We start from the raw sequence: 27,605 nt of genomic DNA, 5'->3' as shown, positions 1-27,605 counted from the left end.
GATTTGTAGAGCAATTGTACTTCAATGATCCAGTATTTGGAATTGTCTTTTGTTTAAGTAATTGCTACGCGTGCGCCATCTCTCTGGTAATCGCTACACTTTTCCAAATTACTTTCTTGTAATAGTTGAACAAGTTCCAATGAGATGACGCCACGTGCGTATCTACCTCCTAAAGAAAATTTCAATTTATTCGCTTAATAGCCACGTCCCACCCAATTTTCCTTAAAGGGCAGTTCAAAATGTGCAATCTCTTGTAGGATCTGTAGATCAATTGTATTTCAATTAACCGAAAGAAAATTCAAAGGGCTGAACTTTTGATCTAGTAGCCCAATCTTGGAACTGTTTGAAATTATGATATGTCAAAATGAACAGTATATTTTTCATGTCTGTAAATTGAATGACAAAAATATAAATAAAAATAGACAACGTATAACAGGTTTATTCTGCTTCTAAATTAATTACGGCCAACTCGTCGCTTAGATCTCCCACTGAAAATAAAACAATTATTTTTTAATTAACAAAAAAAGTATACTAACAGCTATCGTTAGCCGAAGCCTCCTGAATCATCTCCCTTAATTTGGCAAATTCTCCATGCACGTGTAGCAAACGACTTGTTCCAAATGACTTTTGTGAACTTTTCCTGGATTGCATGCCATCATGCGATCTGTGCGTCCTTTGCTTGTGTTCTTGTGACTTAACATCAGCCAAAACGGACAGCAACTTCGAAACTTCGTACTCAAGCTGTTTTGTTTCCGATCCCAATCTTAAAACTTTTCTCGCAGAGTGTAGGTCTTCGGTTACATTGTCGTCTATTTGTTGAGCCAACTCCAGTTTTATTTTCATAATTAGATCATCTAGAGCCGATATACCGGTGGCGAGCGCGATGTTTTTGATATGTTGATTCCCTCCATTGGTTTTAAGCTTAAAATAACCAATGATAATAAAAGATACTATGTCAATCCTGCGGATCTCACTATGGACACAATGTTGATTGGGCTAAGTTAGATACTTTTAAATGAGCGTGACGCATAGGTGAATGCTAGTGATAAGGATGCTCGTCAATTGTGAAATGATAACGACCCCTATGGCAGCTACGGAGACCCTCTTGAACTTACGGTTCTGAGACTTAGCCAGAGGCACTTAGAGGGGCATACAGGTTAAGAGTCAATGATGAGGAGCGATCGTCAAGGGTGGGGGACTCGCTCAACTTTGATTGAAATCTCAAAAGATAAAACTCTCAGCATAACAACCGTTTGTGTGGCTCAGTGTTAGAAAGTTGGGCTACATAGTCGGGAGGTCGGATGTTCGAACCTGGGTTGAGGTGAATTTTTCATCTGTGGCAGAGATGGGAATTTCCTGTTTCGAGCACTGGAAACGCGCACTGGCGGTCTCTGCCATAGAAACGTAGCGCGCCGAGAGAGATAGTGCAAGGGGGATTTCTGTCACTGTCACTCATTGGGAAACTGATCATAAATATAAATTCAAAACGTATCAAATAGGCTGCTCTAAGCATGCGCTAGAGTGTGACAAAGATCCCCCTGTGGCCCTCTCTCTTGGATCCTGCTGACCGTCGCAGCACGTTTGGGAGGATAATTCCAGTAAGTTAAGCTGAATGGAATCGTGTATTACACAGATGGTTCTAAAACTATTGTAGGGTACTGGCTTTGGAGCCTTCAGAATCAATGGACGGGCCTGCACGATGTCTATTACCCTAAATACTGGGAAACACAGTAGACCAAAAGTGCAGGAATTGACTGGGACCACCCTTAGTATTATAATAATAATGACATTATTAATTTGGTAACTTGCTCCAATTTAACCAACAGCTGTTTTAAGATAGATAAGACCCCCATAATGAGACGCGAAAAAAGAGCACCTCGTAACTTACCAGTTCTAGTGACTCGACCAACTTCTGCTGATGGGCTTTCAATATGTGGCACTCATCGCTCTGACTGTTACTTGGAATCTCATCGTGCAAGCTATTCTCAATTTTTATTTGATGATGCAATAACTCGGAATATTGCTTTACTAAGTCACCTTCCACTCTCGCCAACTCCACTTCTTCGCTGGCACAGTTTTGCTCTACGTTTCCTAACAGTTGTTCCATCTCTCTTTGCCGATGTTTCGTATTCCGTTCTAAAATTCGCTCTCTAGACTTATTCAGTAATTCCATTTCTTCAAGTTGTAAATGTCGGCGTAATTCATTAATGCGGTTTCTTTTTTCTTTCACGCGTTCGGTTTCTTTCAGTATTTTATTACGATAAGCAATTTCCATTTCTATAGAAATAACATATGCATAGATTCAAAAAAGGAACGATTGTAGATACCTGTCAACCTCTCTTCTTCAACCCGTTGTCTTTCTTCAATTTCCATATTCTTAGTCAACATTTGTCTATGCGTTAGCATTATTTCGGTCTCACGATCGATTTCCTTTTGTTCATTCTTTAACTGTTGTATTTGATCAAAATTGAAGTTAACTAAGTTCTTTGGAAACCCAGAAAAGCTAGGGTACGATCCGCAAGGCAGACACCTAAAAGAATGCAGGAAACGCCTCGGGTGGTTTTTTTCGCTTATGTTATCCATCAGCGCGTACACTTTCAAAATAAACTTTTTCACATCAAATGTGTTCGGATAATGGTAAAAGTGCTCGAAGTCGCTTGTTTTGCTCATACCTAACAGTGTCTGTCGATTATAAATGCTGTATGCAGCAACACATGTGATTAAAAAAGCAGGTTCGTTACTTAAAATGTGATCCCATAGCCTGTACCAGTAAACTCCGCTCACTGTTTCAGAAAATGCTGCCTCTAAAAGGGGCCAAGCATACAGTTTTGAAGTTATATCGTTATTTGTCAAGTGCTCGAGTAGTTCTGGATCCTGCTCAAATATAATATTCTCGATCATTGCCAAAATATTTATGGGGGGCAAGGGGAAATACTCGAACCAATATTGACACCAATTTACTAAAAAAAACCTCGTATTAATCAGAAAGACAAAATAATAATGGCCAGTTTTCTAATCAGCTTGTGATACAACTTACATATAATAGAACAAACTGCTTCAAAGCAAACGATGGGTTCGTTTTGAAAAATCTTGATAAACGGAAAGACAAATACTGGCATGTAGGTAACATGGGCGAAATGGGGGCACCAGGTAATTAAATTCGAAAGCAGCTTCTTAAGGCTGAGCAGTGCCAATTTATTGTCGAGGTGTAGGTTTTCGAAGGGCGCAGGTGATCCATGGTTGATAAAGTTATTGTACTGTTTTTTGTTATTAGGGAGTTGTAAAAGTTGCGCCCAAATTTTCAATCGATACGAATCGGGGTATTCGCCGTACTCTTTCAGTATGGCAACAAGTCGGTCAGTTGCCAAGTATTCGTTCATCTGGAAATGATTTCAATAAGTAGTTCAAATATTTCAACAACTAATTTACAATACAATTATTTAAATTTTTTATTTGTGCTTTGTGAGAATTTAGTTGAGTTGTGTCGTTGGAATAATCTAAAAAGCGAAAAGAAATTTGATTCGGCCCAAAAAAGCACCAATATATCGAAAGTCTCTTTTTTGTTTATCATATTGTGTGTACCTATATGTTGGTAAAAATGCTGTGCATTTTAAAACTTCGTTAGCGTGAGTTTATTTTTTCGGTGTAATATATACCTATTCGAAATTGGATACTGCGCTATCTCGTTTCGTTCCATGCTATAGATAGCATACAACGATTCTCTTTTTAATTGTACACCAATTCTGTTATCATTTACTTACATAAATAAGAAACTTGCGTTTTGCGCATGAACAATATGTGCAGTACGTTTTTTTGCGCATGCACTTTGTTTGATTCTTTTAGAGGGACCTACAATTACAATTTCGTTCAAACTGCTCCATACACAAAAAAGTTGCGTTTTGCGCATGCGCAGCACGATTTCTTGCGCATGCATTTTATTTGATTTTTTAGGAGACCAATATAAAAATCGCATCGTTTTAGCCTTTGTCATTTCCGAATTCTTCTCAAGACAATGGGGGGGGGGGGGGGTACATATATCTCACGCTTGTATAGAACCGTTGACACATTGCTCTGCTGATGTTCAAAATATGCGCGATATTTAAGAATCTTTGGGTATAACTTTGGATATATTCAAAGGGTTACAATGTCAGAAAAATATCTCAATAAATAAGAAAGTTGACATTGCGCAGTCTGCGCATGCGCACATTAATGATCAAGATTTTTCTTGGTCGAGCTGCCACAGCTATAAGTTACCGAATGGCAAATACCAACCGAACTAAATATCTTGAAAACTGTAGCCTTAACACAGAGAAAGTGGGCATAATAGCGCCTTCCAACATGAGTTGGAAAATGCGCTAAAAAATGCTTACATAAAAGTCATAAAAATATACTCACCTGCTTTTGAATATTAGCAAGTTCCGACTTCTTCTTCTGTATTACACTGTCACGACTCTTGGGTACCCTTTGAGCAGACCTTGAGTTTGTTTTCGTTCTAGTATACTTTATGGTGGAGTAAATACAACATTCTCCGGAGTGTAAAAGACAGGACACATACTTTCCATCTCCGGAGCAATCAAATTTTAAAATTTCAGCCTTATTCGATATTTTATTAAGGATTTCTTCAGTTTCCATATTGTAAAAATACAGAACGCCTCCCCCAGATAGTATTCCCAAAACTTTATTCGCACCACCATCAAATGGTTGCGGTATAAATGCGATCTTTCTTATCGACATTATGTATTCTGGCAAGGTGAGTGTGTGACTAGCAGCCCAAGTGTCGATCATGAAGATTGTTAGCTGTGACAAACGGTCGGCCAAGACCATAGCACGTCCATTTCTACAATATGTTTGCAGTAAATGTACCACAAAGACTTTTACAAACCTTGTAAATGTAATACTTTTTATGGATTGCAGTGATTTTGACTGGATTTCTTGAGACACTTCGTAAGTGCCATACTTCCACACTACAATTGAATTATCATCGAAACAAGCTAAGATATCGCCAACAATTGGTGTAAACATTACCTTTAAAAGTGAGCGAGCTAACAAAGCATCATATAACGTTCATACATACATGTTTAAGGATACAGTCATCCAAAAGAGATAGCACCTGAATTTTTGAATTTGACCTTAGATCCCAAATTACTGCCTCTTTTCTTGAGGCACTTAAACATATGTAAGGAAGCGAAAACGATACATCCACCACTGGATAATTGTGACATAGCAATTCTCCGGTAATGTCACAGGTATCAATGTTAATTATGTATAAAGCACCCGTCTGCACCCCTAGTATTACTTCACCGGCATTATAAGCTGAGAATTTTAAAACGGTACACAAGCTTATAGCAGGTAACACCCAAAATTTCTCACGCTCCAAATCTATTACCACTATATTCCCAGTGTGATCACTCGTTACCAACACATTCTCTTGCCTGTTGAAGCATAAGTGTATAAACCGTCGGACCTGTTTAAGTGCTCCTTTTTCCACTGTGTTCTGAACTTGTAAAAATAATCTAAAATTGAATTATTAATTACATTTCGTAATTATCATAAAGTAGATACCCATCTTTTGCTGGAGGTTTAATTTGGAGCACTTGCTTAGATATTTCTTCTTTGTTTGTGTATAAATTTATGTTTAAATTATATTGCATTTGTGTTCAGATTTGAAATTTGTAAATAATCAAAACAATGATTGGTGGCTATTGTGCCGACAAAACGGTAACTGTCAACGGTCAATACGTCACAAGAATGTGACTCCATTGACGCATCCAAATTAAATGCGCCAACCACATATTTATTTGTTGATGCTCATCGGAATTTTTTTTAGTCCAAAAACCCATTTACATACAGTTGTCTCTGCACCAAGTGGAAGATCTGCTAATCTTCAGTTTTGATTTGGGGATCTTCCGTTCCGTCACTAGGAAAACTGCTGCCTCCACTCCTAGTTTTTAAAGCGGTCTTCGACAGCGTTTCCGGTAGGGCAGATACCGAATCCTCCAATACACCTCTCCCTTTTTAGTCGTCGTTCAAAAAACCAACCAGTCAGAAAAGTACTCTAAAACAAAATTTAATAAATAACAAATTGTGATATGAAATTGAATTACCATTATGTCTGCAACACAAAAGAAAGAAACACCAAAAAGTACGTCTGCAACCGACAAGGGCTTGTAAACACCAGTCAAGCAACCACAGATTCCTTGTATGGCTTTAGCCCATTTTATTGAATATCGAAAAAGGATGAAGATACAAAAGGTACCTACCTTACAGTGCATGTAAGGTTACATACATAATAAAAAAGAAATTTATTTTTAATTCATATATTTATTACATGATTCAATAACACGTGGAATAAAAAGTAGATAAACAGTGGGTATAAAAATTCACAATACTATGAAATACTTGGCACACTTGCAATATAGAAATTTCTGAGCAGTTGCATCACACAATTAGATAGAAAATGCAATACTTAAGACCGGTCTTTTATGTTTCAGTTAAAATTATTCAATAGAAAACTTTCAATGTAAGACACATTTGTTTCAATGGAAATGTAATATCCGACAGATCTAACAGTAAGATGAAAAACCGGCCCTTAGTCTTGAAATAGAAAAAGTAATTGTATAAATAGGTAGCAGTTATTGCTGGTATCACAAAAAAATGGAAAGCAGCAAACATTTTCATTTTGTATTCTTCATCACTTCTTCATATGATGGAGGCAATTGAGAAGCAATAACATTCTGCAACAAATAAATCATTAACTACTGTTACAGCATTAAAAATGCTTACTTCTGCTGGTTTCATGCTTTCTTGGTTTGTCAAACCCATGACCATTGCATCAGATTGAGCTTGTGGCTGCAATGGTTGCGAGGTTGGTTGATTGCTTATCACAGATTGAGGCTCTTCTTGTACCACCGGCTTGTCTGAAATATAGGGCATTGTTTTTTTTTAGTTAAGTGAGATGGTGTACCTAGTCAGAAGTTACCCATGTAGGAAAGTATTAACGTCGAGTGAAAGTTATTCAATCAATGGTATGGCTATAGAGCACACACTAAAGAAGATTATTGATTAGCACACTTTGCGTAGGTATTATTGCAGCTTGGTTATCAAAAGAAAAGAGAGCTTTTAAAATACCTTAGGATCAAGGGTCTTAATTACAGACCATGCTTAGGATCCTTATAAAATATTCTACTGCATCCAGAGTGGCCCATGAACCAAATGTGTAGGATTGGTTGCTTATACGTTGCCATAGAAACTTATGCAACAAGTGCTGATTCATGAATATTCATAAAATAACTTACTTTCTCGGACTTGTCTATCATTTTGTGTAGATGCAGTTGTACCAAAGTCGTAACAAAGTAATGGGCACCAGTATACGTCCACATGGCTGCAACTATTGCAACAGGCACCACAGCTACAATCTTCACAACCGGTACAATCGCAACAATCTTCACAACCGGCACAATCACAAGTACCGCAATCACAGCCCCCTAAGTCGCACCCGCTACAATCACAATCAGCCATCTTCAGAATATTCGATAGATTTGCTGTTTCAGGTACGCGGGAGTTTCCCAATTACGTCATAGCCGGTGTGATCTAATCTAATCGTTCACGGTCAATTACCGCCCCTAAAGTACTCAACTAAATACTTGTCGCCTGTGGAAATTCTATTTGCTAAACAAAAAACATCTGACGATCAAGCTGTCACCTTTCAACTTTAAAGTAGATCTAACCTCAAATCAACTCGTAAAGAAATAAATTATGGGCAAATCTTCCAAAGATCGTCGTGATATATACTACAGAAAAGCTAAAGAAGAAGGTTGGCGTGCCAGAAGTGCTTTTAAACTCTTACAACTTGATTTAAAGTACAATTTATTGGAAAGTAAACTGTTCGATGGCCTGCTCGAAATTAATATTAATTTGCAGATGTAACAAAAGTCGTGGACTTGTGTGCAGCACCCGGAAGTTGGAGCCAAGTGCTGTCACAAAGATTATGCATCGAGAACAAAAATGCTCGGATAGTAGCAGTTGACCTTCAACCTATGGCCCCTCTTCCGGGAGTTGTTCAAATACAAGGCGATATCACAAAATCATCAACAGTCGAAAATATTCTCATACATTTAGATGAACATAAGGCAGATCTTGTTGTATGTGATGGTGCACCTGATGGTAACTGGCTTGCACATTGATATTTAATTACCACAGTTATTGCAGTGATTGGCCTACATTCGATGGATGTTTACATTCAAGGACAGTTGATAATAAGCGCTTTAAAAATAGCGCGTAATGTTTTAAGGGATGGGGGAAATTTTGTAGCAAAGTTGTATCGTGGGAAAAATAATCATTGTCTAACAAATCAACTAAAAAAGTTGTTTACTTATGTTGAAGTAGCTAAACCGAAGTGTTCACGAAATTCAAGCATCGGTACAAGAGCCTTTGTACCTTCTTTAGTTATTTTGCTGTATTTTAGAGGCCTTTGTTGTTTGCTTGGGCTATATTCCAAACGAATGTAAGATAGAAAATCTGCAATGGTTTGGAGATGAACCAAAGAACACGGTTCGTTTCAGCATTTGTGGTGAGGAGGATGCGTTTGATTCCGATAGCACTTATCCTTTACAGGTACATTTTCATTTTGAAGGGTTCATTTATATTTATGGTCATTTTTAGTTGGAAGGTGAAGAGGAATATAGGTACAGAGAACCTGTTCAAGCACCAATTGCCCCTCCCTACTATTTTGTACCTTCTGGAACTGGTTCACTGACAAGATAATAAGAATTTCTTAATACTTTTGTATATTGTTAAAGTACCATAGTATTATATTCAGAAATCATATGTCTGTTGTAAATTAAACATAAAGCACATAGTATTATTATTTTTAAATAGTTAGTTTTTGTTTAAGTAAGGCTTAAGCGGTAGAGCAGAGCAACTGATGCTTAAAAAAAATGAGCCACAGGCTTTTGAACATGTGAAGTGAGCAGTCTAATCCCAAACATCATATAGGGGGTGGTGGGGCACAATTTCAGATGTAAATACCTTGAATAATGTGTCAGAAGAGGTGCTCACAAGAAGAAAATGGTAGATGTATACGAGATGGCGTCTGAACTTTAAATAACAAAAAGTCAAAAACGGAGTGTTGAAAGTGGGCAGTTGCAAAGGGGGAGGATAGAGATGTCAAGGAGACGCATCAGTATGCATATTATGGTGGGGTTAAAACTGAAATGTTAAGTTGTCAGCCTTTAACACAGCATCCAGAGATCCATGGGTGCCAAAAAGTAAGTTTAAGGCAATAAAACGGTTTATTTAATAAAATGTCTAATCATACAAAACTTTTTATTGTGTCAGTTTTGACAGAAGTCTGATAAAGTGACAGGAGGCAGGAAAAGTGATCGAAAATCCGGCTCGAAGGACTAAAAAAATTAGTGTGCCGTTTTGAACGGAAAATAATAAAAGTGGTAAATTGAGCACGCACTTAACCTATTAGCAGCAGTAGCAGTATGTAAAAGAGATGGCAGTGGCGTGTACAAGAACAGTAGAGGAGCGGCGATAAAATGATCTATATTATTGATCGTGGCGTAGCACGTGCATACAAAATCTTTCATCTCTCTTTCCAAACTCCAACTCCTGTCTTCTCCTTTGTCCGGCAAATTTACATGTCCTCTGCGTTATTAAGTTATTTTAAATTAAATTAAAGCGAAACTTTGTATATTAAAATTAAAGAATGTAGAAAATATTGATAGAAATTTCTTCCGATCATATCTCAACTAAAAATTGACTAACAAAAAAATTTAGCCACAATAACGTACGTAACAGGCGTTTTCTGCCACTGTCATGGAAATAAAGATTTCCCAACATAACGTAGGCATGAAAATGAAGGTTTCATGACGATTTCGGTAAATAGCTACAATTTTTCTTACTGAACACTTTTCGGAAGTTCAAATTATAATGTTTCAAACTATTCAAAAAAGTTATTATTGTTTTATTCATTCGTTATTTATTATCCATAATTTTTTATTTTCGAACGTGCCGGATAGGTGATGCTGATGCAACAACGTCCAGTAACAGCAGATAAAGTTTAACATTTTCTTGAACCGAAACGATGATTAGATATCTAGGAAACCTTGTTGCGCGCAAAGTACTACATTCTTAGTGTTTACCAAGAGTTTAGCGGTTGACAAAATGAAAGAAAACCACTGGACGAATTTTAACTACGGGCTAAGTGCGGTACTACTTTTGTTAATTGTAGCGACGGAAATATCGATACGCATGATGACCTATAACATGTTACAAGAAGAAGTTACATCGAGAATCTTAAATAACATGAACGAGCAACGGGACGTGTCTATGAAAAGGGTCTATTCACATATAAGAAAAGAAGTGGAGACTGCGTATAGCAGTTTAGAACGCTATAAACGTGATAATACAGTAAGTACAGCATAATAGTGTTAAATAAAGATGTTGGAATGAAGATTTAGGACGATAGGGTTGTCGGACTTTGTAACGCGATCAAGAAGCAATGCCAAATCAAAGATAAACATAGAGGCTTTTCTGGTCTTCCAGGATTACCTGGTCCGCCAGGTATGCCAGGTGACAGAGGATACCCAGCCACCATTGGACCCAAAGGTAATTATGTATTACTGACTTATTAGTGCACTAATCCATTAATCCAAATTACAGGCCGTCAAGGAGATCCAGGTCCTAAGGGCGCATATTGTTTATAAACCAAGTGAAGCTCTTTGAATGCCATAATATTCGCTCTAGTACTATAATATATTTCCAATCATTGTGAATTGTTTAAGGAATTACTTTGGAATTTTATTAGAATCATTTTTTCACACTTTAAAATAAAGCCAACGAAATAAACAAGCTTTTTTCTTCAGTAGATACCATACTCTAATCAGGAAATATTGCAATGCGTGAGATGCTTTCAAAACACAATGAGGTAAGTTTCAGTGAATCTACAGGCCGCGCGCCATAGCATGGCGAGTCACTATAACTTGTGTAACAATGCCACAGTCTATACCATACCATTGAATTTATAACTCAATAACCATACCTAGACTGTGACATGTCTATGTCTATGGAAGAAACCTAAAAATCACCTCACAGAGATGTAAACCATACATAAGTATTATAGCAATGCGAGTCTACTGGGACCCTACAAAAAATGTAATCCACACCGAAAGGGAGTAAATATCGTCTCAAATTTTAAGCCGCCTGGTGATGGCGTACTGTCGAAGCAATTTATTCGAAATCCTCATAAAAAACTCACCCTACAAGGTATACCTCCGCCGTATATACCTCAATACACGCGGAACGTTGATTTTACAATTTTCAATGAATTGAACTTTTGTTAAATCTTATACTTACCCAATGAAACACCCCGATTGTATTTTAGAATAACCTGAATTAGCCACGAATAGGGCGTTTCGAGTATTGATCTGCATTCCACGTTACGCTAACTTTAAATGGTGGAAAGTTTGATTGTTAACATTTTTCGTATACAACAAAAAATGTAAAATAAAGGGCAAGCAGTCTCATAGAAGTGCGGCCTTAAAAATAAGAAACAAAAAAACAAAATAGGTCCCACCGAGATTTGAACTCGGATCGCTGGATTCAGAGTCCAGAGTGCTAACCATTACACCATGAGACCTTACATTTTAGGGGTTGTAAATTGCGTGTATCGAAATTAAATACGTGGCTACTATCACAAGCGCACCGAGTCTTAAATTTCAAACTATAAATTATCAATGTCTCTATGGTAATAAAATAAATGATTGATCTTACACGACTGACGTGACACAACTACAAAATCAATCTCGCGTATTAAACGTCAAAATTGTCGACATAATGGACTCCATGAAAATTCCCAAGAAAATTTTTGGCACATACTTTGCTTCCTCCGCCACAATTCACATGCAATCTACTCCCGCTTTTCTGGGTGAATTTGTTTTGTTTGCAGTAGTGTTTTTGCTACTGATCATTCAGCATCTTCAAGTTGGGAAGATTTCCAAAAGGTGTCTGCGATTAAAACCATACATGATTTACAGCAAAATTAAAACAGGTAAAAACCGTCGGAGTGAAATATGCGAATTTCATTTGATGCGCAGGTTCTCGTCGTAAAGAAAAAGAGCCCGCAATTGACAGTAAACCTGGACTCACTTTGGAAAATGGAAACTTGCATTTGGCAAACTTAACACCGGAACAATACGCAAAAATGGAAAAAGAAAGGCAGGCGCGAGAACGCGAATTTGATAACGGAATGCAATCACTATCAACCCTATGCAGAACGGTTGTTAGGGGAGAGTGGTCCGGCGAAACTTTCAAAAGTAATTTTTCGACACTTAAAGAAAACATTGAGTGTAAATCGGCGACGTTAGAAGGGAAGTATTTGGGCCATAAGGCTGCGGATTTGAGCGAAAGTTTAATTAATGTATTGGAAAATTCGATAACGAGCAGTTCCGTAGAGACACCGTTTCCGTTTAAAGGTGATATAGCGACACTTGCTGTTGATGCTGCGGAACTATTAAAAATTAAGTGATTCGTGCAACAATTTCAAAATGGATGAAATCTCCCAGTAATACAAATCCGTAGCAATTAATATTGTACCGATACTAGACGCAAATATATGAAAAAAATGTTTTGCCGAAACCCGGGATTGAACCGGGGACCTTTAGATCTTCAGTCTAACGCTCTCCCAACTGAGCTATTTCGGCTGTGATAAAATATGTTGCTTGTTAAACTACACTTTCAACTACATACTTTGACGGATAAAAAAAGAATATTTCAATAGTATAATCACGAATAACTAAGCTTTCGACGTCAAGAATTCACGAACTGGCTGATATGTTACTTTGTCTACTACAGGTTTTTCATTTAAGTTAATTTAATTTAAACCGGTAGCAATTTACTGCAAATCTCTGAGAGCAACTATGATTATCTCAAAATTCGTACTCGTAGATATAAAAATACAATGTTGATCAGTGATCATTAATAACTGAAGTCAGAAATTCAAAGTTTTTGGCATTCCTACTTCGTATTCATTGCCTCTTTATAAAGATTTACTTTTGTAACAGACAGCGCGCATCCTGACAGCACGCGGAATGCTAGATTTTATATGTTTTTTAAATATTGAATCACGAATTTCTCCATTTTTTTTATATATCAACCATATGCATATCCATATCACGTATAAATAAGTGATTGCTCTTGATAAAGAACTTTAAAAAATATAATAATTGCAAAAGTTGTATCGATTTCCGGTTAATCCGGAAGTGATTTCGGAAGTTGCAATATGCGATTGGATAGACCGCGTAACCACACATAAAATTATATATGATAAATCTCGCCAAATAAAAGATATTGAGGTAACCGTCTTATCTCGAACGCACTGTATAGTGTATATGTCGTAGGTATTTTGTAATATCCGTCATTTTATAAATTGCTTGGTCCTTTCGTGAAACGCTGATGACAATGTGACATTTGGGGTAGTTTCCCTCTCCTATATCGATAAGAGATGCCAGACCATTTATCGCTCTCGAAATTACACTGTGTTACATTAGTAGTTTGCCCGCGTTTTATAAACCCAAGCATTTTATAAAATGTCTACGACATACCTATACATATTTTTCGTTTGCAACGCCATATCCTATTCCTTACGTATGAAATAATCGGTTATAGGAAAGTTATGTTGAGTTAAACGAGGCGGGCGCGTAGAAATTGAACTCGCGTCAAGGGAAATAGAATGTAATTGAATAACAAAATAACTTACCAAATGTGGATGGCCAGCACTACTAATACTGAAATACACACGCACATGTTGTTTTACCCGCATCGTCCGCCCGCTCTGTTTTTAGTACCCTATACGCATGCGCGAACCCCAGTTTCACTTCTTTCTACAAAACTCCTCTTAACAAGTTAAATGATTCCCAGGTTTGTAATTTTGGGGAAAATACGGCTATTATTACAGCCAAATACTGCACATCGGCGTTACGGTATTTTTGTTGACATGTACAATAGCAAACACATAAAACAGTGAATTCTGGCAGGCAGGCCCGTTGGTGACGTCAATAAGGGCAGCGATACGACTTAACGCGAGCAACATTACGAGCATATGGATCTGGCTATCCTATGTTGTATAGTGGTCACACAGACGACTGTTGATGCGACCTAAAATGTCATGTACCTAGGGAGTGCCACCCTTGCGATACGATGCTGTATCAGTATAGCATTCTTAGGTGAAACCGATAGTCGCAAAAAAAACAATTGGATACGCCTTTGAATGCTTATTTACCTCCCATACACAGTTGCCAAATTTCATATTCCAATTCGGTCAAAAACTGTCCGACGCTATAGCTTGCGATGTTTTGCCATCCTTTAAGAAACTACCACGCGGAAGAAGATATATATGACGATCTTCCCGAAATTGAGCGCATATAACGTATAATTTAGAGGCATGATATAGTACCCATTACCTACACCCGTGCGTAATGAAAAAAATAGAATAGATATTGTACGTTTGGAAATGATAATTATTTACAAATGTTAAAACTGTCAATATACCCACAATTGCAGGAAGACTAGAAAACGGGTGAGAAAATTCACTCAAAATTATGTTGCAGCATCGTTAAGTAATTCATGTCTAACTTATTATAAAAACAAATAGGTACACGCTACACTACCAGGCCCTACCTCTTTGGCACTACTAAATTTTTTTTAACTTGATGTAAGATACTTATATCAAATACCTAAAAAAAAGGATTGACGGCAACTGTGTAGTTAGGGTTTAAAAGGTAAGGGAATAAAAAAGAGATTGGGCGGTAGAGACGGACCCAAAGCAAACATTTTTAACGAAAATTCTTATTCGAAGATGTCGTACCCCTTACGGAAGTGGAAATAAAATGTTTTCGGCGAAATGTACAGTGCTATTCATTTAGAAGTAGACATAGGGATTTCTATTTTATAAATCTTTTTGAAAGACGCCTAATTTTATTCAACTGAAATAACATGCGCACGCATTTTGGATTGTCATTCTAGATTTTAATAAAAACGACAATGCTTTTAGGTTATGATGGAGAGACTTAACAACTTCCAAACGCGACTCGACAGCATCTCATTTTTGATCGCCCGTTACTGTATGTCCATAAGCACCATACTGCTCCTGGAGTGTGAACACGCTATAGTTACAGACGTTTACAAGAATTGCTACTATTTATTTCTTTGGACGAACCCTGCTAGCGTTAGTGAAACGCTCGCTACGCCACTGGGTACGCGTAAAGAACAGCACAGTGTATCTTAAAAATTGGATTTCTACTTGACCCGACAGTTTAAAAAAAAAAACTTTTATCAATCTGTCATAATCTTTAGCAATTCTTCTGCTCGCTCCTTCCGAATGGCAAAGCCAATTTGCAATGCCATTTTGGACTATTGACACTATATTTGTCAATGGCATGTACTTCAAAAGTTCTACTGTTGTTCACAAATTTATACATTCTTGGAAAGAGAAACATTTCTGGTAGGGCATTATTCATATACAGATTTTTGAATAACTATAATTGTGTAATCACATTTCTTCATCTCTTACTAAAGCCAAATTAATAAATCTATTAACCGTTTATCATGTTGTTTAAAATTTTGGGGGTTGTGGGTCAACCGCTAAGACAATGGACTTAGTACGAGCACTGTACTATCAAACAATTTCTTTTCAAACCTACTGATCGAAATAAGGTATGACATCAATTTTATGATAAACAGAGAATCATGTATCCTAATGACTAAATAAATATTGGACTGTAATTCTCATTCCAGGATATATGCCACTACGTCCGCCTTTGTAAATGACGCATGATACGAAGAGGCATTAAACGCGTGGCGCTTCGAGGAGCTTTTTTTTGCTTTATCTTCGGCCACTTAATGCCTCTGTATGTTTGCTTCATTTCAAAATCGCCATGGCCAAGGCATAGATGTTATAGGTGAATGAAATACATCGCCTACTCCCTTCACCATCCCATTTTCACATTTGAAGAAGTGCTGGAGGTAAGAAATAGTTCACGGATTTGGAATCTCTTATTTTTTGGTACAGGTCAACAAAAGAAACGATGCACTGAAATTAGATTGTAAAATTCTAAAACCGTGTCCTTAATTCATGACCAACATTCGAAGAAGCAGAAAAATGTTCAAAAAAGCGTGTTCATTTTGCCAAAAGGGATCCTGATATAAACAGCGTCACATTTTTGATACCTCAAGGGACATGCATACATACATTAGCAGACAAACAGTTGTTCGCCAGTGCCAGCAAAATAAGGCACTTCACGAAATTAAAAGCCATATTCCTCTCGACGTTAAAGAGGTTGGACTACTATGATAGCCAATGAGAGAACATAAAAACTTACTTTTTTGTTAAAAACAATCTAAGAATCGTAAACAAAACTTTAAGTGTAATATGTAATTTCCAACATTGCAAGTTAAATTTCAATAAATCCAATTCACAGTAACACTGAGATAACAAATACATTTCTTTTAAATTGAAGTCTTATTGATCACAAAGGAACCAAGTATATTTAGACTATAATGTTTTCTTTCTTAAAAAATGTAACGTGGAAGTGATAATATCGTTAGGAAATGATTCCGAAAAAACCAATGACAAAATAAACAGGAATTCAAAATGGCGGAGAAATACTTTGTATATTGATTATGAAGCATCATGTAGAAAATTAGCCAAGCTTCAAACCGTGGTTGGCAACTGAAAATACGAAGTACCAACTTTACATTTGAAATCGAGCGGGAGTTATTACAATTATTGATTCCCGGATATTAACCTCATATTCTAATTCTATAGGAATATCAGGTAGTACTAGACTTCTTTTTTTATTAACACATACACGTTACATACTCTAGAAAATAAGAAAGCAAACATTCTAGTGATAGTCTTTACATTCCAAAAATGCATAAAACCGTTACTGATTACACCAGTAGAAACTTTTTGTACATTTTACAATTGTACAAACTCTAAATAGCTCCATTAACGATTTGTACAATAAAAACAAAAACAATTTTTTCCGCGCAATTCAGAATTTGTACTTTAATAATTCTAATAACAGTCAATACCAACCTTAACTCTACAATTATAATTAAATTTCAAGGTGAAAACAATAAGAAAGTAGTTAATTTGTAACTACAACTGTGGAAAAATATGATTCCAATCGAAAGTACTCCTTTTCAAAATGTGTTTGGAATGGTAAAAGATTTATTGAGCCTTTTTAATAAAATGCTAGTTTACCTTCGAACGCGCTCCGTCCTAATATGCAGCTGCCTCCAATGCTACAGCAGCTATCAGTAAACACAATATTGCATTTACAACTTACATTAAAAAAGGAAAGTCTAAATCCCACATTTATTCACATTGAAGTAAAGCCACCTCTAACATTTCGGAAATCGCCCCTACCTCTAAAATCTCCTCTGCCTCTGTTGCCATCATTACCTCTACCTCTATAACCATCATGGCCCCTGCCTCGGTTACCATCATGACCTCTGCCTCGGTTACCATCGTGACCTCTACCTCGACTACCATCAAAACCTCCTCGATTGGTATCATAGCCTCCGTGATTGCCGTCGTAGCCGCGCCCCCTTCCTCTTCCTCTCATACTTTCATTACCTCTTCCTCGCCCACGAAAACCACGCCCTCTCTGGCCAAACCCTCTATAATTTGGATTGCCACGACCCCCTCTAAGTAGCTTATTCCCTCTAACACCGCGAACAGCTCCATTATTAAAGTTACCTCTCATATTACCTCTTCGCAAATTAGGAAACTCCATTCGATTTCCCATAGCTTCTTCAGTTTCAAAATCCATTTTGATATTGAAACCTTGCTCATTCCAGTCCTGTGACCGGTTCACCATATTATTATCCAACGGAGGTACCCTGTCAAATAGGGGTGGAATCATATTAAACACCCCAGACGCAATTTTCGACTCGAAATCCTGCCTATACTGCATATTGTGCTCATTGTCTTCCAAATGTAAATCATCCGAGACCAGATCTTCCAAATCGAGATTTTCATTAACATTGTCCAAGAAATTATTCGCGTCAACATCATCGAATAAATCCGAGGGCGGCTCGAAGCCGTCTTCGAAGTTGGACGACTCATCGAGTTCGTTATCGTCACTCAAGTCCATGTCGATACTTTCCACATTATCCTGACCTTTTCTAGGCGATAGCCCAGGTTTTTTTCCAGGAAAAAATCGCGCCTGTTTCACCTGAGATTCCATTGGATTGTACATGCTCGGCGGCGGCTTGGTAAAATTCGAATTGGACAATATATTTAAAGAAAAGGGATTTGTTGCTGTATTAAATGTGTTTTGGTTTTGTAGAAAGTTGTTGTTCAATTGAGAAATTGCCTGCTCGCCCGTTAACGCTTGCGGTGGTGGTGGTGGAGGAGGTGGTAATTTCAAATTCTCAATAAAAGGCACTCTGTAATCTCGATCCGCTCCAGTTCCAGGCGTTGCTGGCGTGGTAGTGACACGTAAATCCTTGAATGTAAAAAGAAACATTATTTCAAGTTTATACTGCGAGTCATGTCGAATGCAAACACATTTTCCTAAAACGATAAAGAATAAAATTTTAGTTAACACGCATCTACAGTTTATGCTTCTCATAGAAGGCAGAAAGAAAGAATACTTGAAGGTTATGGTCTTTGAGATGTCCATTTGAATTTAGATATTACTTATTGATAAAAGACATCCGTGTTTGAATAAGAATAATGATGGCATATTGAAGTCAAACACAAAATAATTAATTTTAATACCTTTCCCCCACCCCGAGACGACAATATTTTTGATTCACAATGTTTTCAAGATCTTTCAAATAAGGGGTCACCCAACTACCATCAAAATGTACCCCCTCATCCCCAAAGTAAAATTAGTGTGTTAAATTATTGCCTAATAGCATTTTAACACACAGAATTTAAAATGTGTCCAGTGTGACTATGCAACAAACGATAAATCTAAATCATAACACATTTATTTATATACAATCTCACCAAGGATTTAAAGTGTGCTAGTGCGCTTTCGTCAGCAAACATATACATCGATTGTTAAATCACATCTTAACATTTGTCAAGACATTGATCCTGCCCGGATTTAAAATGTGGCCAGTGTGATTTTTTCACCCAACATTTGTATTTTGTTAATACACAAGACTAGTAATAATTTCAAATGCGCCTAGTATGAACCACCGTACACCGTAAACCCCTTGATGTTCTATGCCTAACAAGTCATCTGCAAGTACCGGGAATGTCAACTGAAAAAACCGCGCATCATGTTTAGGGCAAATATTGTTAGTCATCTTTTAGTCTTAGAACGATCTCTACATTGCTTGGATCTCTTGTTGTGAACATTTACAGTACAATCGTTAAAACTTTTAGACGTGTCTGTTTCTTTGGAGAAAAAAGGTCTCACCATAACCCAATTTTTCTACATACCTATATGGTTTACCCCATATATTTTGAAAAAATGCATCTATGTCATTTTCACTTGGAAAATTATAGGAGTTTGTTGTAGTTACATTACGAATTAATTTGTTCACCTTGAAGCATCAAATTCAAAATGATGGTCTCTGGGTTCCCATACTTTATACATTTTATAGTTCAAAATTTGATAACTGAAAAACCGTCATCATTATTGAGATATACATGGTGGTTTAAAAAAAGTGTAGGAAGTGAAGTTGAAGGTAATTATGATTTAAGATCAAAATTTTGAACCTTTTTGCTAGGTGTTTAAAAATTCCCAAGGAAAAAAATGAATAAACCATCCTACATTCTGGAATAACCAACATGCTTACAGGACATGTCAAACTTGTGAGTTGAATGTATATATAAATTACCTTATCGGTTTTAGGTGTCCACGAAGGTCGTACATCACTAGGTGAACCAGTTAAACTGATCAAGTTACGATGATCGACATCTTTACTGTGATGCTTGACCTTCGAATCTAAACACATGAAATAAATTTATAGATATTACATACGTGCGAAATGGTCAAAATACCATTCGGAACCATAGACTCGGTGACCGCCGACGAGGAGAGCACCCGGTGATCAACGTCGGCCCTGCCAAAGGCATGCTCTTCGTGATACTCCACCGGATCTCCGAATCCTGTCTTTTCTGACATTGGTGGACTTTCGGGGGTGTCTTGTAGAATGGGCGGCGGCTGATCCCATGTGGGTTCCAAATCCCACGTCTCCACCTCCTCGGCAGGATTATAATCGTCCATCAGAACGGGAACATTCGACTCCAATGGTAATCGATTGGAAGCGTAAGGAGGAACTGTATTGTCGTAATTGGTATATTCGGCGCTGTAAGGTGCTGATGGTAAAGGGGGAAGAGGGGCGGTTAAAGGTGTTGGTGGATATGTACTGGCAGTATTTGTTGGGTCATAACTGATGTCCGCTATTTTAAAATGTTTGCAAATTAACGTCCCAGTTTCACAGACAAAGATACTTACTGAAGGTGGAATTCGTGTATGTATCCGAATAGGTTGTCACTCCGAATTGGTCCTCAGATTTACTAAAAGGAGGCATGGGCGGAGGCAATAATGGAGCATGTGCCGGATTATAGTAGCTGGGAGTAGTAGCTTCGGATCCAGTTGAGGGAGGAGGAGGAGGACAGGCGATCGAAGGGAATAGACTAGATATAGCGTTGTTAATGCTGTAACTTGTTGCTGTTTCCGCTTGCGTCGTTGTGGCAGCGAATGAGTTATTTCCCAATAAAGTCGAATTGGAGTTCTAAAAGCAAAAATTGTTTTCTGTCTTGTTTAATATTTCAAATGGCACATTATTCAGTGGCGAAACGGCTTAGGAAGCTACAGACGCAGTGTGTCCCTTAGATTCTGCCCAAAAATCATACATGAGAATTCAGTAAAGTGAATTAATTATGTAGTTTCTGCCACATTCACGTACTTTGCAAACAATACCATCACCCAAGAATTAGGTTCTTTAAAATTCTATCAATACTGTCACAAAAATACCAATACCTTTTTTGGGGGCAGTTGTACCATTATAGTTCAACTTTAGTTTCTGTTGAATTGATTTTCTTTTAAATTGACCACTCAATTTTTTTCATTCCGTCAATGAAATTAAGTGAGTATCCGGGTAGAACCAGAACTAAGCGTTTTAGCAACACAAGTGTATTCGTGAAACAAACAACTTTGAATTTTTGGTGTACACCCCTCTGAATCAATTTGAATTAACGTGAATTAATTTGGTTATACCCCAAAAATGACATTTGGTTCCCCCTAGATATTGACTGCTTAAAGTTCAATGGGCAAAAATGATGGTTTTTTAAAAAGTACTTCATAATTGTATTTGGGCGATTCTGCAATAAAAATAAATTAACGATAGTTTGCCTAAAGAACTATGGTCCAAAAACGTTCCATTATGAAAACAGTGTTAAATTTAAGAAAAAAAATTGCGAATATTCTGAAACTGCTCGAGTTATTTGGACGATATTTACTACTTGAGGATGGTTAAAAATCAATTTTAAATTGAAAAACGTCCTATGAAAAAGTTAAAAAAAGTTGTAAAATTTATAGACGGCACAAGGTTAGCATTGTTGTAGTAAAATATGTCGTAGGAATCACCCATTTAAATATTTGAATATAATTAATGAACACCCTGTATACTTCAGTTAAATTTTTTTTTTCCAATCCTACAAATAACCTAAAATCTAACACTGAACCTGCATATATCCTAATGTCCAATGCTGCTGGGTCTCACATTCCGTTTAACTTCCTTGACGATTTCTGTGCAAATGCGTTTTTTTAATCACAAAGAGGGACAAATTTGCCCCATTTAACCTACCCTGTATCTCTCACCGTTACGGAGGTTCCAATGGTGAGCCACAAATGTGCACCACCCTGTACAAATTTATAAAGAAAGGTTCTTTTTTCAACAGATCACATTTTCTTTTGTGTATGTTTGCCTTTTTTATCAATGTTGAAAAAATATATATGAAAAAGTGTACCCTTTCCTATAATGAAAATATAATTTTTCAACATATCTTAATAAAACATATACAGGGTATTACAGCAATCTGTATCTTGAAAAGGATACCTCGAAATATTTGGACAATATACTAATGTCAATAAGAGAAATTCATCTAAAACATTTTCAGGTTGTTGCCACTTCCAATAATTGTTGATGCCAACTGGCTTATTTTAATTGGTACACTCTGTATACTTCATGAATTATACTTAGATTCTGTGTAAAACGTTTTGAACCCCCTGTATATATTTACAATAAAAATATCTACACAGTCCACTAAAGGGAACCCCTTCTAAATCAGCCCTAATTAAATAATAACAGCTCTCATATAGAAATAATTGGCCATTATGACTTAACTCATTTTTGACATAATTAAAATATGTCAAATACGGTTATATTGAGCTATAGGACATTATACATCAAATGCATATAAAATTTTAAATAGAATCTAACAATAAAATAATATATAGGGTGCGCCATCTAAAATAATCAAGTTGACATCAACTTCCTGTATAACTCGAAGTGCACTAACTTGAAAATATTTTAGCTGAATTTCGACACTTGCACACTGTCAAATTTGCAAAATAATCAAGATATAGCAGATATTCAGAGTGGGACACCCTGTATTTATGCCAAGAAAAGGTTGGGCATTCTTTACAAAGGTTAAGAATTGTTATTGAGTAAATTAATAACAATTTAAAAATTTGCGGATTAAAATTGTAATTATGATCATATTATTTGACGCCCTGCAAGACGCTCTGGTAGCCTATTTTTGCAGATTAAATTTTTCTTGTCCATTTAGAAATGGATCAGAGTTTGCACCTCCCAATAATACAACTTCCTCCCACCCACCTAACAAAAAAAAAGTTCAAAATCAGGACTGTGCTTCCTTTGCTTAACAAGTCACATCTCGCCACTGACATGACCACAACTCACCATCAAACTAAATGGCATATTTGTTCCCATAAAACTGGAAAAATTATTTGGTTTAAACGTCGGTTCTACAGAGGGTGGTGGAACTGGGTTGTAATATCCAGGATTTGTAAAAATGACATCCGCTAAAACACAACACTTGAAGTTACCCAAAACCAAACAACACAAACATACAAGCAATTATCGTTGGAGAAGAAGTCGTAATCACAGATGATGCAGTTGTCTCGACAACTGTTGTTGCTGGCAGGTCAATTTCTGAATCGGAACTGGGGGATGGCGCATTCACATCTGGAGATGGCACAGGACTCGCCAACGTCGGTATTTTCTCCTCCAGTTTCTTTTTTAATGTCTTTACCCTCGCGGCAAACGTTCTGTACGCCTATGAACCCGCATTAATTACAAATACAAAAAAGCTTTCAAATTCTTTACCGTTGTGACGAATTTTACATCCTTTTTATCTTTGTCTAACTGACTTTCTGCTTGCGTTAACAAAGATATTAAGTGTATCCTAGCTTTGATTTCCAATTTTAGGGCATTTATGTAATTTTCCATATGCTTGTTGTACTCGTCCAACTCCTTTTCTACATCATCAACATTAGCTCGATCTAAAAATTAACGTACAAATGTAGGCTCACAAAAAGCAATCTTGAATTTACCTTTAAGTGACGATATCAGTAAATCACTATCGATCTGAATTTTTGGATTGTGCTCCTTGAGTTGGTTCAACTTAACATCAGTGTCATTTTCAAGCTTAGAGCAGGCCCAAACCTTCTGTATTAAATACGAGGGATTAAACTGATGTGGTTCGTCGCCCTTTCGTCCAGAAGGCGTAGCGCTTATCAAACCGCACAAATCCGTAATAAACTCCTCTCCGTAGATGCCGCGTTCCTCCCATATTTTAAAGATCCTAAGCACTTTGTTTTTAATCTTTTCATCCCTAAAAACGTAACAATGAAGTACTTGAGGTGCAGTCGAAAGAGGATACCTTACCGAACCATGGTGGTCGCTTTCTGCAATGTCGTGCCCCAACTCTGCACAAAGTCATAATTACGTCTCTTAGAGTACTGTATCACATCATTTGCTAAATAAAATAACGTAAGTCTATGCTCAATTTTCACACGTTTTAACACGTTAAGCCACGCACTCACGATCTTCTTGTGGTGGTGACGATTTTGTAGACACCACTGGCAACAACTGTTTATACTGTCCTGCGAATCTTTTAAAGCTGACAACTTTTTCTCAAATGCGATCGTATTAAACTCGATGTCGGAGTTGACATCTGCCAATGCAGACTTGGATTCCATTATATTTTTTAACAGCGCGTCACATTGAACATTTTTGTTTGTAGACTACATGGTAAATCGCACACTTCCAGCAGGGGGTAAAATTATTATCCAGGTATTCATTCACCTCATTTCCTAAAGGACGCTGTCAACAAAATACATTAATTTGATTCTAATCAAACTATGTAGGCGATTTTTCACAAGAAATAAACTTCTACAGCATAGAGAACATATACTGGATCAAATTCTGATACTTTATGTACAATATAATTGTTTAATTTCTCAAGAAAGTAAATAATCCGCTCAAAATACATAAACGTCCATTTTGCAACTTGGTGTTCTGTGAGCTCTGTCGATAATGCAGAAATCTCCAAAACAATTATCCATAATAGGACTATAATCACAAAAATCGTGAACCGGATATATGCTTACCAATTCACTTTATTAACATTTATTATACGCACTCTGTATAATCAATGCCTACCATTACCATTAGCGGCAAAAATTGGAACTATTTAAAAATTTAATGTACATATTATGTCGTGTACAATGGGAAACGGATTCTTAATTGAGCAACTCGCAAAATTACAGAATGCCGATGTTGCACTTTCACTTTTCAATTGAATATTAATTGTTTGTTACCTGGATATCTGATCTTACAATCTCAAGGGCATTTGCCTTCAAGGATCTTCGCTTTGGGAACCATTGCTGCACACCTATATTTTTTGAAATTGTTTAGGAAAAGTGGTAATAGTTATGTTCGAGAGCGTTACAGGATAGTACAACAAGATTCTAGTGCTGTTGGTTCATAAGAAAAAGGATTATTATGAAAAGGCTGCAAGAGATTTAGATAATGTAAGACTGTAAGAGACTTTTGACGTTTGGTATGACCAAAGAGATATACTCTTTGGTAGGACTCAAGTGAAAGAATGCGTCGATAGGGGGATGGGTATTGTTGGATTGTATTGAAGAGTAGTTTTGGGTGCATTTAAACCCAGCGGTTATCTGTGATCATCCCTTGTATACTGAGCCTATGAAAGTTTGAACCAAAGTTTTGATTTCTCCGAATTGGAAGATGCTCTTGATTCTTTAAAGCCAAATAAGGCTCCGAGTACGGATAGAAGCCCAGGGGAATTTTACAAAAACTGCCCTGAAAATTTGAAACTAAGACTATAACAGGTTTTCAATGTTTTGTATGAGAAAGCTGTGGTGCCGGAGGACTTCGAGAGGGCCATTATCTTTCCACTCTATAAAAATAAGGGGTCTATGGATGACGTTAAAAATGATAGGGGAATTAGCTTTCTTGACACTCTCACAAAAATTTTTACTGCGCTGCTGCGCAATAGGTTACGGGATTGGGAAGTGGAGGAGAGAGCCGGTTACAGAAATCTTTATTCCACGATTGAAAATATTTCTAATTTGATAGCGGTAGTGAAAATATTACTGGCATCAAGGGGTGTTCGTAGTTTGATTGTAACATGGGGTTAGGCAGGGGTGCCTTCATGAGTCCCTTAGGCAGGGCGCTCACCGAGATGACGTCACATGGGACATGACGCCTCAACGTGACAAGTGAAACCATTGTAAATATTACTCTTGCCAGTAAGATTGCCCACCAGAGCACACCTTATGTCGCGATCTACAATCTATGTTTTTCTTAAGATGCGAGCGACTTCCGGATAGGATCGGGCCAATGTTGAGTGGGTGCTCTGCCTTTCTCTTTGTCTTTTTTTTTTAATGAATTACAGGATTTCATTGGTGGAGGGATAAACATCAACGGGATGGTTTAAGGTTATTAAGCGATGCAAGGTTTATAGGGGAGTCGATAGTGTCTGTCTGTCCGTCCGTCCGTGAACACGATAACTGTTAAACGCTTGAACCGACTTGGTTCAAACTTTGCACAGTTGACCCATATGCCACATGTAGTACCTAAGCCTATTGAAAATGGGTCAAATACAATGACCCCGTAGAGTCACACCGAGATACGTGCTCTGGCGCATTTTTAGATGCTCTTTAGGGGATTATTAATGTATGCAGATGATTTGACGATAATTGCAGGCAATCATAGAGTATTAAGACAAATGATAAGCAAATTGTAAGATGTGGAATTTGAAAGTAAATCTCAAAAAATCAAAAATTACGATATTTAGAAGGCGTGGGGGAGAGTAAACGAGCAGTTTGATTACAATGCGAAGGCAATAGAAATTGTTTATAAATATTTAGGTGTTACTTTCACTCCGAAGCTGCCAATGACTACTCACATAGAGGAGAGCCAGAAGCTAGCTATAAGGTATCAATAAATCGGGCATGGGTAAAAGTAGTAAGTAAAGGAGATTTGCCGCTGTCATCCAGATGGGGATTTTTAACGAGATTGTTAGAGTATGGGGGTTGCAGGAACACCAGGGAGTGGAAGGAGTCAGGAGATTTTTTATGAAGAGAATGATGGCCGTCCCGAAGTACTGCCTGAACTACATACTTGACTTGGAAACGGATACTGAGCGCATATTTATATATTCCCTGAAGCTACACAAAAATTGTGTATCTATGTATACTGGGGTACGAGGATAGCAAATGGCCAAAGGTTTCTGCTGAGAGAGATAATGTGGGCTAGGTGTGGATGGATCAAGGGCTTTGGGTGAGCGGTGTGGTGTGGAAGTAAGGGCCAAGGTTGAGGTAGGTGGGGATGCTGAACCAAATTATTGATAAATTGCGAATGGGAATTAGGAGGAGGCTGAAAAAAGAGTAAGGGCGTTGTCCTAATTCTGTAATCACTATGATGAACTCGTTGTGTGCGGGGGGGGGGGGGGAATATAGGGTGTATCACAAATGAGAATACTTTTACGGATATTAGGTGGATGTTTAAGTTAATGTGCGGAGCGCTATATTTGAATGACTAGGAAGAGAGGATGATGAGGAAATAGTTTGGCGAACGAGAAACTATAAAAAAATAAGTGCTAGAAAAAATGAGGGGTGAGGGAGTAAGGGTTTCAGGTACAGTCTCCTTGCACACTTTAATTATTAGAAGCATATTCTATTTATTATTCGTTAGGCCAATCTTCCCTGATGGCATTAGTCAACGAGTAAGTGCTAGTTGGAGTATACTTATTAACTGGGTTTTAGCACATACAACGGTTTTAGTAATAATAAATGCATTTCTGATTCTTATTTACTATTTAATTTACAAACCTATATCTAGAAGTTAGTTATGTATTAGTGAAAATAAAAGTATGTGGAAAAAATAGATGTAAGTGTTTTGTTTGTCATTTTTTTTGTATGTCACGCTCACGCATTTTGTTATTTCTATTTATTTGAATTTTGAATTTGAATTTGAATATCGGATTTGCTTCTTCGCTGTTTTCCACACTA

General features: G+C 37.2%; 6 protein-coding genes and 2 non-coding genes across 9 annotated transcripts; 3 read left to right on the top strand and 5 right to left on the bottom strand.

The window, feature by feature from the left end:
• Positions 1–359: 359 nt before the first annotated feature.
• Positions 360–5,727, bottom strand: LOC116159014 (TBC1 domain family member 31). Its single transcript, XM_031471903.1, has 9 exons — positions 5,563–5,727; positions 5,075–5,513; positions 4,883–5,025; positions 4,396–4,837; positions 3,038–3,380; positions 2,328–2,960; positions 1,889–2,277; positions 537–921; positions 360–488 (listed from the first exon to the last, which is right to left on the bottom strand). Exons 1-9 carry the CDS (start codon positions 5,649–5,651, stop codon positions 439–441), a joined length of 2,913 nt encoding a protein of 970 aa, XP_031327763.1. The 5' UTR covers positions 5,652–5,727; the 3' UTR covers positions 360–438.
• A 599-nt stretch (positions 5,728–6,326) lies between these two features.
• Positions 6,327–7,553, bottom strand: LOC116181951. Its single transcript, XM_031502404.1, has 3 exons — positions 7,296–7,553; positions 6,784–6,917; positions 6,327–6,734 (listed from the first exon to the last, which is right to left on the bottom strand). Exons 1-3 carry the CDS (start codon positions 7,516–7,518, stop codon positions 6,675–6,677), a joined length of 417 nt encoding a protein of 138 aa, XP_031358264.1. The 5' UTR covers positions 7,519–7,553; the 3' UTR covers positions 6,327–6,674.
• Positions 7,554–7,727: 174 nt separating this feature from the next.
• On the top strand, positions 7,728–8,874 carry LOC116181932 (putative tRNA (cytidine(32)/guanosine(34)-2'-O)-methyltransferase). Its single transcript, XM_031502390.1, has 5 exons — positions 7,728–7,876; positions 7,921–8,163; positions 8,209–8,418; positions 8,465–8,613; positions 8,662–8,874. The coding sequence occupies exons 1-5, from the start codon at positions 7,756–7,758 to the stop codon at positions 8,761–8,763; spliced, it is 825 nt and encodes a 274-aa protein (XP_031358250.1). The 5' UTR covers positions 7,728–7,755; the 3' UTR covers positions 8,764–8,874.
• A 1,242-nt stretch (positions 8,875–10,116) lies between these two features.
• LOC116181942 (collagen alpha-1(VI) chain-like) lies at positions 10,117–10,857 on the top strand. The gene is made up of 3 exons (XM_031502399.1): positions 10,117–10,416; positions 10,467–10,614; positions 10,669–10,857. The coding sequence occupies exons 1-3, from the start codon at positions 10,171–10,173 to the stop codon at positions 10,710–10,712; spliced, it is 438 nt and encodes a 145-aa protein (XP_031358259.1). The 5' UTR covers positions 10,117–10,170; the 3' UTR covers positions 10,713–10,857.
• A 715-nt stretch (positions 10,858–11,572) lies between these two features.
• On the bottom strand, positions 11,573–11,644 carry Trnaq-cug. The gene has a single exon. It is a non-coding gene; the product is annotated as a tRNA-Gln (tRNA).
• A 134-nt stretch (positions 11,645–11,778) lies between these two features.
• LOC116159585 lies at positions 11,779–12,661 on the top strand. The gene is made up of 2 exons (XM_031472595.1): positions 11,779–12,055; positions 12,102–12,661. The coding sequence occupies exons 1-2, from the start codon at positions 11,842–11,844 to the stop codon at positions 12,530–12,532; spliced, it is 645 nt and encodes a 214-aa protein (XP_031328455.1). The 5' UTR covers positions 11,779–11,841; the 3' UTR covers positions 12,533–12,661.
• Trnaf-gaa lies at positions 12,635–12,707 on the bottom strand. Its single transcript has one exon. It is a non-coding gene; the product is annotated as a tRNA-Phe (tRNA).
• A 4,662-nt stretch (positions 12,708–17,369) lies between these two features.
• LOC116178718 (regulation of nuclear pre-mRNA domain-containing protein 2) lies at positions 17,370–24,583 on the bottom strand. 2 transcript variants are annotated; one of them, XM_031498299.1, is made up of 9 exons: positions 23,950–24,583; positions 23,616–23,896; positions 23,389–23,564; positions 23,134–23,338; positions 22,963–23,084; positions 20,490–20,769; positions 20,033–20,434; positions 19,870–19,976; positions 17,370–18,518 (listed from the first exon to the last, which is right to left on the bottom strand). In XM_031498299.1, the coding sequence occupies exons 1-9, from the start codon at positions 24,261–24,263 to the stop codon at positions 17,388–17,390; spliced, it is 3,018 nt and encodes a 1,005-aa protein (XP_031354159.1). In that variant the 5' UTR covers positions 24,264–24,583; the 3' UTR covers positions 17,370–17,387. The 2 variants fall into 2 exon arrangements, with proteins under 2 accessions (XP_031354159.1, XP_031354167.1); XM_031498307.1 differs by lacking the exon at positions 19,870–19,976 and having other exon boundaries at positions 20,013–20,434.
• Between the last annotated feature and the right edge of the window lie 3,022 nt (positions 24,584–27,605).

This window comes from Photinus pyralis, unplaced genomic scaffold, assembly GCF_008802855.1.
Source record: "Photinus pyralis isolate 1611_PpyrPB1 unplaced genomic scaffold, Ppyr1.3 Ppyr1.4_LG1, whole genome shotgun sequence".
Classification (NCBI taxonomy): Eukaryota; Metazoa; Arthropoda; class Insecta; order Coleoptera; family Lampyridae; genus Photinus; species Photinus pyralis.
The sequence above is the reverse complement of the archived record's forward strand: the minus strand, read 5'-3'. Positions and strand labels throughout refer to the sequence as shown.